The sequence below is a fragment of the Crocodylus porosus genome, unplaced genomic scaffold (assembly GCF_001723895.1).
Source record: "Crocodylus porosus isolate Cpor-Errol unplaced genomic scaffold, CroPor_comp1, whole genome shotgun sequence".
NCBI classification, from domain to species: Eukaryota; Metazoa; Chordata; order Crocodylia; family Crocodylidae; genus Crocodylus; species Crocodylus porosus.
Window position 1 is genome coordinate 51,931,366 of NW_017728931.1, and position 11,556 is coordinate 51,942,921.

The 11,556-nt window shown below is 43.1% G+C and overlaps 1 protein-coding gene across 1 annotated transcript in view; it reads right to left on the reverse strand.

The window, feature by feature from the left end:
• Window positions 1–1,398: 1,398 nt before the first annotated feature.
• DDX17 (DEAD-box helicase 17) overlaps window positions 1,399–11,556 on the reverse strand; it is a 24,625-nt gene continuing 14,467 nt past the window's right edge. Inside the window, exons 7-13 of the mRNA XM_019544922.1 lie at window positions 9,989–10,149; window positions 9,731–9,903; window positions 9,278–9,388; window positions 8,551–8,612; window positions 7,268–7,327; window positions 2,830–3,066; window positions 1,399–2,152 (exon numbers count right to left, since the gene is read on the reverse strand). Coding sequence (XP_019400467.1) covers window positions 1,605–2,152; window positions 2,830–3,066; window positions 7,268–7,327; window positions 8,551–8,612; window positions 9,278–9,388; window positions 9,731–9,903; window positions 9,989–10,149 — 1,352 coding nt within the window. The 3' untranslated portion in view covers window positions 1,399–1,604. The remainder of the gene's footprint in view (window positions 2,153–2,829; window positions 3,067–7,267; window positions 7,328–8,550; window positions 8,613–9,277; window positions 9,389–9,730; window positions 9,904–9,988; window positions 10,150–11,556) is intronic.

The following is an 11,556-nucleotide window of genomic DNA, read 5'->3' on the forward strand; positions in this document are numbered from 1 at the left end:
GGAAGAACTAAGAAAAGGTTTTCTTTATAAGCAAGCTCTTTCTCTGGACTATACAAATTCCACTCCGCCACAAGCGGGTTGGTCTGCCTTTGTTTATCCATCCTGAACAATTCCAACAAGAAAAACATGCACTAACTCTTGTATGCCCTGCAAATCAGGACATGAATCTGATGTTCCACAATGTTATTCAAACACAAGAGCAGCCAACTTAGGATCTACTATCCCTCAACTGTCTGCTAATGGAAGTTACACAGTCGACGACACTTTGCTACTAAAGGGAAAACCCTCAAACCTACCTTTAGCCTGTAGAATAAAACAGGATTGAATTAAAATATTTATAAAAGTTCCACTCTTCTCTACCATTTTCTATAATGCTACCTACCTGCAAGAGCTGAGCTCAAAGGTTCTGCTGGACTGGGGAAATGCACTCAAAAGCCAAGAAAAGCACTGATCAGACCAGTAATGAAGGAAATGCAGCTTCAGAATCAAAACATCCTAACCAGCTCTCCCCATATTACAAGGGGATTTTACAGCCAGTGCCCACCCCTATCTTCCTTGAGCTTTAAGTGAGAAAACCCTAACATGACATTCAGCACAGCAGCATTCTGAACCTGCCCCATGGCCAGAGGTGTCTTGGGACATACAGGCAAGACAGGATGATCATCTTAATTCTTATCAGTATTTCTGTCATCTGCTGAGCTTTCTTCAGTTAACCCAGCAACAGGAATATGGGTGCAGAGCCTGATTTAAGAGATCTATAACCAATTTAATTCCTGCAATGTAAATCAACATAAGAACTTCTTCAATGAGTTTTTGGTTTCTGCCACTTGGGACTTTACTCCCCAGACCCTACCACATGCTGCCAGTATCAGTGAAGCTACTTCAGGCACTACAGAAACACGAATCAGAACATGGGAGTTCACACTTAACCCACAGAGCAATTCAGAATGCCTCCAAGATGAGCCAAACAAGCAGAGTCTTCCTGCAGAAATCCACCCAAACCAGGCTAAAAGCATCATAATTCAGCTGTTTTAAAAATGAAAAGGTGAAACCCTCCCAAGGGGAGGGAAAGAGCACTGTTCCCTTGAATTTACATTAAAGGTAGTGCTTTTAGCTCCCCAAAAATTCTCCACCTCTTGATACCTCCTGAAATAAAATGAGCACATAATAGCACAGAGGCTTCCTCCCAATTAGAGTGTGTTTTCATACGTAAGCCTCAGACACCAAGAAGATTGGGCTGGGACTTATCTGCCTTTTACCCATATTCTTCAGAGGGGTGAAAAAACTGAAAAGAAAAAATTGTCTTAATTTCTTCAACATGCAAGACAAAAAAATAAAATAAAAGTCAATTTTCCAGTCAACTGTATATAGATTTTTTTTTTTAAAAAAAAAAGAAAAAAAGAAAAAAAAAAAAAAAAGACAACAGCAAGATCAGTCATGTGGACCAGGGGTCATGTTTTGGTGGGCAGGAGGATTGTGGATGGTGAATTCTAAATCTAAACCTGCATGGGATAAACACCACAATGGGAGAAAGAAAGAAAGAAAGAAAGAAAAGGTTCCTTTAAATGTAAGAAGTTTACACTGGTCACCTGCAGTGAGCAGTCTCATTTGCGTGTAGGAGGAGGGGGTGGGGGAGGTGGCGGATACTGATAGGTGGCAGTCTGTCCCATGTAGCCTATCATGTTAGTGCCTGGAGGCTGAGGAAACTGTTGTGACATGAGAGGCTGTGGCTGCTGGCCTGACCGACCTATCCCTGCATACTGCTGTTGAGTCGAGCTTTGTGAGGTTCTCCCGGCAGCAGCAGCAACAGCAGCAGCAGCAGCTGTAGTGGTGGCACTATAGCCACTAGCAGCACTGTATTCTGCAGTGCCATAACCACTTGTGCCATAGGCGGCAGCAGCTGCTCCATAGCTCCCTTGAGTGTAGCCATATTGGCTCTGGGCTGCCCCAAATGCAGAATTTGGGCTTCCATAGGCACTACCATAGGTCTTGTTTGCTCCATTGGTGTAACTGTCACTACGTTCACGGTCTCTGAAGCTGCCAGAGTCTCTCCGGCCTTCTTTTACTCCCCGGAGCCTCCGGTCACACTCCTCCTGGTACATCAGATTAGGGTTGTTGGAGGAACTGGTGGTACGGTAACGAGACCGACCTCCTGCGGGTGGAAACAGTGAGGTTCAGTGCTGTGCTTAACTCAGTTACAACAGGTCTCCAAAATCCTGTTTTGTTTTTTTTTTTGTTTTTTGTTTTTTTTTTTTTACACAAGCTGCTCTTCCACCCATCTACTATTCCACAACAGGGCCAGAAGTCATGGCACAAAATTCTTTACCGAGTCACTATTCCTACACAAGTTTGTCTATGGCTCCCTTTTTCTTCATCGAAGCTCAAATTCTGTACCATGGACTATCTCATAGATAGAGCAAAACAGGAAAGAAAAAGAAATGCAGAATACAGCACTGACTTGAAACTCACTGGGCCAAAGTTCACTTTGTTTTCTTTGCAGACTAGAAGCTAAAACTCTCTCTGGAAAGAGGCCAGGTATAACACTGCTACCTACAATTCTGCTAGGCAAGAAACAGGAGGACAGAGCTGCTAGAGACACTCATCAGGAAAATGAATTTGAAATTAAAGCACTGAACCTCCTTCAGTTGGTTAAGTGGACTTTAGAATGAAAGTTCGCTCAATATTAGTAATAAGTATTTTATATTCAGCCTATCTGCAGAAGAGTAAAATGGCAGGAGTCTGACACTGATTTAGTCTGCTCAGGTTCTTTCCAGCTTCCCTCCATGCTGTGGCACCTATTCTTTCTACACCCTTTCAACATCCATTTACCTCCACCACCACCTCCTCCTCTGTGGTCCACAAGCTGCATCAGTTTTGGATTGATGGCCTGGTTAGCTTCCTCCAACACTTTGATCAGCTCCCTGGCTTGTTTCAGGTTCCCTGGTGTGAAGAATGTGTAGGCAGTACCCTTGTTGGTGCTACGGGCAGTACGGCCAATTCGGTGCACATAATCCTCAGAGCTGTTTGGATAGTCGTAGTTTATCACAAACTTTACGTCTTCCACATCTTGCGAGTTTCCCAGTTGGCGAAGCACAGTGAAGGGGTGGGGTTGAGGAAGGGAAGAAGGAGAGAAGGGCGTGCCAACGAAAGGTGGGGAGCACGAATGCAGGTGACAGTAATAAGAAGAAAAAAGCCAAAGTTAGTAATTGCATGTAATAAAGATAAGACAGACTCATCCCAAAAGAGTATGTAGTCTGAATGCTAGACATGCTTGAGCAGAGAAAAATGCCCTGAAAAACTGATTGCAAATCTTAAAGCAGGTTTCCCTCCATTCAAATCTATCCTCCACTTACTGAATCCTCTTATCACGAGGGGTTCTTGCACACTGCCAGTTTTGAAATAGAGTGAAATTCAGTTTTCTTTCTGTAACATTAGCTGCAGCAAGTGAAATGCCACCTCTGTTGTGGACTCAGCAAGTTAGAGTGGAGGAGGGAGAGATCTGCCATAGCAAGACTTTTACTCTGTTGGGAGAAGTCCAGGAAAGACTAACAGTAATTAACTCACTTACCTTCAAATTAAAACACAAGGGAATTAAAAATCTGTTTTAATTTTACTTTACACACATTTTTTAAGTTTTACTTTATACTGCATATCTCTGCAAAATTCAGCAATATTTTCCCTTCTCTTGACATTTAAGCAATTCCTGACATGAAATAGTATTCACATTCTGCCAATTTAAAAAACAAAATGCAGACCACAACTAAAACTTCTTAACCTGCCTTCTTAGTTATTATAACACATTGCACTAACATTTCACCAGCTTACTCCTGACAAACTTAGGGGTTTTGATAATCTCCCACTTAAGCAGAATATCTAAAAGCTTTAAATATTAGACTGAAGTGCTCAAAACTGCAAGTTGTACAATACGCAAAAATGCTCTTAAACCTTAGCAGAGACATTAAAATCTTGCTTTTCCACCAGTAAGTTTTTCCTTAAGTGTATGGGACAAACTAAGTAAATGTTAGTGTAATGCTTTAATTAAAATATCTTTAGTAACATACGCAATATTAAAAGAAGCACAGTATCACAGTAAGAGTCCTAACAGCTCACAAAAAAAAAATCTGCATTTTAAGAAGAATATTTAGAAAATATCCAAGATAAAACACAGATTTTTGTGATGTTGTTGTTGTTCTTGTTAAAAGAGAGAAACATTCTCTGTTTTTTACCAGACCGATGCACACTCCCTCCTCCTGTGGGAAACCGCTGCAGCCGATCCCGTCTCTTTGCCTTTTATTTTTGGCGGCCTCCTTTCGAAAACTCCGCCTTCTGACACGGGACCACTGGAGCGCGGGGAGCATGCATCAAGGGTCCATGGCAGCGAGAAGTCCCCACACACGCTCGCTCTGTGAACTGGCTTAGACGCTTCTCTGTTGCCCCATTTGGTTGTGAAGCGCCGGAGAACCTGGGTTCAGGTAAAAGTTTCAGGTCCTCCAACGCTTTCTGTGCCCCACCAGGGGTTAATATGGGCAATTGTCAAAAAAATGAAGCTACAAAAAATGACATCCAAAGGGTCAGACCGCATCTATTGCCCAGACTGCTTCAATTTCAAAGAGGGGCTAAGGGGTGAAAATAAAAATGAGTGTGTTGTGTCGAGGGGGACTTTATGTCTGTTTCTTATTACAGCAAGGGTGGGAGGGGGGCTCCTCAGTCTTTGCTGACTCCCAAGTCCTGAATCACACCAAAAAAAAGGAAGTGAAAAGGCAGATTTCACAGGGGGCTGCGCGAGTCTCCAGCTAGGGTCCTTGGCACAAAGATTTTTTGAAAGGGGAAAATATAAGTTAAGATATAGGTTAATATGAGACATCTTCACAGCCAGGGTTTAACTAGAGTCTGACAAGCAACAGGCTATATGATCCTTTTCCAATCCCATTCTGTACATCCATTAGCAGCAGAGAGTGGATTACCACAGGGGTTACAAGAAAGTGCTTTCCTGAAAGAAAGCACAGGGAACTGTAGCTAACAGCATAGATGCTAATGACTTGGTTTGATTTGAGGGGGGTGGAGATGGGATGGGAAGGAGAAGTAAAAGGCAGGAAATGTCTTCCAGACTAGGTGGGTTCCTGTGTATGCACATAAGTGGCTGAAGAAAGACCAGAGCAAGTTCTTTCCAGTCTGCCATGCTCCAATGTATTTGTGAACAGTCACAATTTTCCTGCACTTTTAGAAGATAGTGTAGCAGGATCAAGAACTGAAACTGTAACAGCTATTTGGACAGCTGCTCAGGCAGGGCCCTTTGTCAGACCACCAAACCACTTTACAGAACAGACCAAGTCTCTGACCATTACTCGGGAGGGAAAAAACTAGCAAACATGCTGTCTATGGAGCTGCTTCGACCATCAATGTAGATATGCCCCCGACCCTGCACTGAGAATGATCTGCAGCTGATATCAAAGCTTCTGTTAAAGAAAACAAAACAAAACAAATTCAATGTTTTTACTTTAGCAGAGTGAAGTGTAACCAAAAAAAGTAATTAAAAAAAAAAAAAAAAAAAAAATCAGTGCAGAGGGAGGACATCTCCTTCAGGGAATCATTACAAAGAGATTATGGGACTCAGAACTTACCTGGAAGGAGTTTTTTTTATGAAAACCTCGTTCCATTGGGAAGAAGGAAAGCCCTGGTGACTCAGCCAAAAAGCGCGCACCCCTGTTTTATGTTATTTAGGTAGAGCCTTCACTTTCCAGGATCTTGGAGGAAGTCGTCCAGGAGTTTGCCACTTAAGTGACTTTAAAGCAGCAAACTCAGGGCCCCAATATGAGCAGAGATGTTCAGTAACAAGAAACAGACTCTGGTACCCTTCCCCCACAGCTTGAAGTGGGTGAGGAGCAGTGGGGAACTGTTTTCTGAGGTAGTAACCAATTGAGTAGTTTTGGGAGAGCATTTTTTGGGGCGGGGGGAGAGATGGGGGGGTTCTGTTTTAAATGTCTAGGCAAGATGCACAAAGAAGCTACCAGCACATAGCAAGCCTGTTTAAAAAACAAAAAAATGCTGCTACAGAAAGCAGCTCTTTAAAAAAAAAAAAAAAAAAAAATTTGTGTTTCAGGCCTCAGTCCCTTCTCCCAACAGGCCCAAGCTCTAACTGCACAGGTCCAGACATGACCCTAGAGGGCAGAGACTGAAGTCCATCCAATCACCTCTCAGAGGAAGTATTGGACAATTTTTTGGTGGGGAGGGGAAGAAGGGGTGAAGGTTATGTGAATAAAAGCTACCAAGACTAACACTAGTACGTCCACACTTAAACAGCACTGAGATGCACAGCACACAGCCACCCTTTTAGCATTTGAAAAAATGGAGGGGGTTATGTAATTTACACTCTTCAGTAATCCACTGGATTGATTATGCTTATAAAGCTTTTTACATAAAGTCTGCCATAATGAATCAGACTACTCTGGCATCAACTCTAGTATACCTCATGAGTTTGGGGAGTGTAAAACTGAAGAACTGCTTTAGAAGTTTAAGTATTTCTAAATGTATACATTTGCCAGATGCAAGGGAAAATAAATGTTTAAACACATTTCATGTTACAAATATGCTCATTAAAAAGGGGGTGTTTTAGCTCATGCATCCACATATCATTTTCATATCACTGAAATAAAACTATGGAATTCTGATCCCATGCGTGCTTGGCTAGGATATGCAGTAAAAGGCTCAATATCACTTCAGTGGTCCTGCCTAGGAGGAACACAGAATAAGAATGGCTAAATGCATAAACAAAAAGTCTGGAGCAGTGCTTTCCCAGACAAGAGCACCTATAACGGGCACATTGTGTCTATGTAGAGAACTGCCTACACATGTGCAATATGTTGAAAATGAAGAATGATTTGATGTTGAACTGCTCTCCCATATGTTTTCTCTAGTGCATCTTTCTCAAACTCCCCGTAAATTGGGAGCAATCCAGCCCTACTATCCAGCCACAAAAAACTGGATTTGGGAAGGAGGTGGGTGTGGTGAAAAGATTGGGTTGCATAATTGGACGTCTCTTCTCCCTCTTGGCGATCGATTAGTCATGCCTAGGCCTTGCTGCAGACCAAAGCCTGTTCATTAGGAGCAGGAAGAGACTTTGAATATGAAAGAAAAAAAAAAGATTAACGTTAAAAAAGGCATTTCACATGTGGGGGAAAATCACGCTTTGAATTTAAGAAAATACATGTTTCAGTCCAAAGAAGAAAAAATATGGAGCAGCAGGCAAGAGAAGCCTGTTTGTACAAACCTAGACCACGGGATGCAACGTCTGTAGCAATGAGGATGGGAGCCTTTCCAGAACGGAATTCTGCAAGGTAAGAATCCACTATGAAGTAAGATTAGGATAAATTCATAGACTGCAGCAAGAAGTGACACCTTTCCAAAACCCAAAATTTGGCTGGGATTTTTTTTTTTTTTTTGACAGGAAAAACATAATCCAAGTAAAACTGCATGGAATTTGTTACATCTTTTCTGAAGGTTTCTGCTGCATTTCCCATGAAAAAGGCTTCAGTACTGAAGTGATGAAATACAAAGGCTGAGCATGGTTTGAATAAACTAGAAATGGGGTTGGCAACCCCCTGCACATGTGTTGAGCAACAGCATGGCACATGAGGCCATTTTGCTTAGCATGCCAACAGCTGGCCTGGGTGCTGCGCAGCTGCCATCAGCCACAGAGCCCGGACTACTCACAGCAGGTGGCAGGGAGGCTGTAAGTCCTGCTGTGAGCAGCCTGGACTTCACGGCAGGCAACCAGGAACTAGTGCACCAGGGTCTGGAGCCTCAGCCCAGATCCGTGGCCAGCAGTGACTGCATGTGGACCTCAGGGCACACAGCAGAGAAGGGGTCTCAGGCAGCAGAGCCCCAGCCCCTTTCCCACTGTGAGCCCCAAGGCACGTATGCAGGTGCCACCTTGGAGCTGGGCCATTTCTCTGGACCCAGGTGCAGCTGTCTGCAACCTGCTCACCACCTGCTACAAGCAGCCCAGACTCTGTGGCTAGTGCCCCAAGATTCACATGCAGCTGCCACACAGCTGGGATGGGGCTGGGGCAGCACAGCACCAGGCCCCTTCCCTGCCATGTTCCGAGGCGCACGCACAGCCGCTAACACCAACAAAGAGCCAGGGCTCTGGTCCCCAATGCAGCTGCTTGCAGGCTCGCAGCTGTTTGCTGCAATGAGCCGTGGCTCTGTAGCAGGTAGCAGGGGCCTGCCCACAGCCCAGACTACTCACAGGCTTGCGGCTGCCTATTGCAAGTGGCTGCACCAGGGTCCAGAGCCCCAGTCCACCTTGCTGCCGGCAGTGGCTGTACAGGTGCCTCCGGGAGCATGGTGGGGAAGGGGCCATGGCTGTGCTGCCTCAACAACGTCCGGGCCCCTTACAACTCCCTCGCCATCCGCCCCAGCACATTAACATCTTTCAAGTCCAGGCTGTGGAGGGTTTTTGGCACTCGGACCAAAAAATGCTGTTGACCCCTGAACTATACTAAAGACATGCAATAGTTCCAAATGCCCACTTCCCAAACTTGGACTTACCATTAAGCACCCAATCTCTTTCTGGCTGACTCTTGTCTCCATGGATACACATAGCTGGCCAACTGTCAAGTGAGAGATGTGCATGATTTTAGACAGCAAATGCATATACTAGATATAAACAGGAAATTACTGTTTTGAGGGAAGTGGGCAAGTATTAAAAGCGTTCCAAGCACCACATACTGCATTCCTTCCCTCTTGCTTTTCTTTTATCTAGAAAGTAAACTTGTTGGGAAGGATTCAACTCCATACAATTTGGGAGAACCTGGCAAGTTTTGGGGCGCTTCAGAATTAGCTTTTAATCTAGTAATATCAGTTTTATTGACAGGGCTCTTAACACTATTAGTCCTAACTGGATCTTGTACTGCACATGGAAGATGCTGTCCCAAATCCAGACCAGCATACTACTTTTCCTGAGCCAGCGTTTCATAGATTCATAGATTGTAAAGGGCTGGAATGGACCTCACAAGATCATTGGGTCCAGCCCCCCTACGCTAGGCCGGAACAACTGGGGTCAGGTGACCTCAGTGAGGTGACTGTCCAGTCTCCTCTCAGAGATTTCCAGGATAGGTGGTGATGTGACAGAACCTTTCTGGAGTCTCGATACCAATCTGGCTAAGGAACTGACGGGACACATCACTACACCAAGTCTAGGAATAAACACCCCCAGTGAGTGCCATTTTGAGTTTCTTCATGACAATTAAGAATTAAGATGCAAGAAAATAGTTACCCATCTCTACGCATTCTCCGAGTGAGGTCATCACATCTTCTCTTGGTCTCCACAAAGATTATAGTCTTGTTTTCTTTCTCTGCCATGATTTCTTCCATCAATTGTATTAGTCTAGAAGAGAAGAAAGAGCTATGATGTATGAACCCTAATAAAAAAAGTGAGTTTGCAGCTTATTGAGAGAATTCATATAATAAACTACTATTTTAAAAGACTGGTTCAGTACCTATTATGCAGAATTAAATTAACAATATTATTGCAAAAACTAAGGTAAGCACTATATAAGCAACTGTGCGATTATGGGGCTAAACTGTTTAAATTCCGGAGGTTAAACAAGTGACACAGTTGCTAGTTAATCGCTTTGGACCAATTATTTTTAAAACATATTTCTGTACAACAAAGATTTTATATTCCCAGTCCTGCAGGAAACTTAGAATAGTAGAAAAATGCTCATACTTGTGGTCCTTTTCACTCTCCATGCATACATCCACTATCTGCAGGATGTTGTGGTTGGCACTCAGTTCCAGATTGCCCACATTTATCTGCACATATTCACGCAGAAAATCTTCAGCAAGCTGACGCACTTCCTTTGGCCAGGTGGCACTCCACATCAGAGTCTGCCTGTCAGGCTAAGAGAAAAAAAAATAAAGGATGTTATTTGGACACCATATTTTGAAAAGAAATTTGAAGGAAACATTCAAAGATGTTACGCACCCTTATTTGGTCAACAATTTTACGAATCTGAGGTTCAAAGCCCATGTCCAACATTCTGTCTGCTTCATCTAACACTAGATAGGTACATCGACGAAGGTTGGTTTTTCCAGCTTCAAGGAAGTCAATCAAGCGGCCAGGTGTGGCAATGCAGATCTCAACACCTTCAAATACATAACAAGGGGAAGGAGTAAGAGAGCTTCATTACATGTTCAATATCTTACCTATCAGAATAAATAATCATCAAGAACAACTTTTTAACAAAGTCATCTGCTCTCAGATGGTAAAACTGAGTCACTACTTTTTCACTAGCAATCCTAGGTATCCCTTAATAAATAGTTGCATTACCCATTCCAAATTACTGTTATGGTACTAGAACCTTGAGTACAGTAGTCCAGGAAATGAACACCTACTGCCAGAAAGCAGGGGAAGACAGATGGTTTACAGATTCAACCACAGCAGAGAGGGTAAAAAAAAAAAAAAAAAACCACATACACACCTTAAACTTTTAGCTGAGCTCAACCCTGTGCGTCTGACTGGTACATATAAAGAGCTCCATATCAAAAGAAGGAAAGTATGGATAAATAATGAACTTATACTGGTTGGAGACCACTTTGGTATCCCACCCCCCCCAGTCTTCAGTAACTACTGTGTGTACATACTACCTTGTGGCAAGCGGACCCTAAATCACAATGACTTTGTTCCATTTTGTTCAGGAGTAAGTTTTCCCAGTTTTCACTCAGCGAGATGGGAGTGGACACTTGAAAGATACCACAGAATAGCTAATACACAGTAAGTCTCCTTTGACCTTATTTGTCTGTCTGTACCCCAAAAAGTTAGACAAAGTGTGAGCTAATACCACCAAGAGCACAGGAAGCCATATTTCTACTCAACAGCTACTAGGTAAGTCAAAGCTTTCACTTTCTTAGCAGGCTCTAGATAAGGAAAAGAACAGTGCTTTAATTAGGCAATTACTGTGAATACCTGCTACTCTAAGAGATGGGATACAAATCTGGACAGGATGATGATTCTTATGTTCCTCCCACCAATTTCTAGTTGAGTCTCACAGCTGAACTTGAGAGGCATAGTTGTACCCACATAAAAGCAGCATATAAACAGGAGAAGAAAAAATTCTCTACCATACTCCCTATCCAACAGCTTGAGCAAGGTATCCCCTTCTTTCCAAAAGCTACCAGCAGCTGCCTGAATCTTCTAGTTCGGGACCCTGAACTGAATTCTTAGGGCAGCTTACAAAACAGAGTTAAAAAACAACTATCCCCATACACAACTTACTATATCTAGAATGTAACATTTCTATCAGGTGTCCCAAGACCAAAGATTCAGGGAGATTTTTTCAGCTGCATCTCTGAACATATGCTGATATTAAACAGTACTCCATAGCAGGGTAAGTGCTCATAAAAAGAATTCCAGGAAAGGTTTGCTGGTATTAACAGTTTTCCCCTTTCCCCAGACTCTCCATATCTGAGACTTTACAGTTCTCATCAACTATTTACAAAGAGCAGGGCAATTTACCAAATGTACTCAAATACAAGACGAGGTCCCCCAAAATC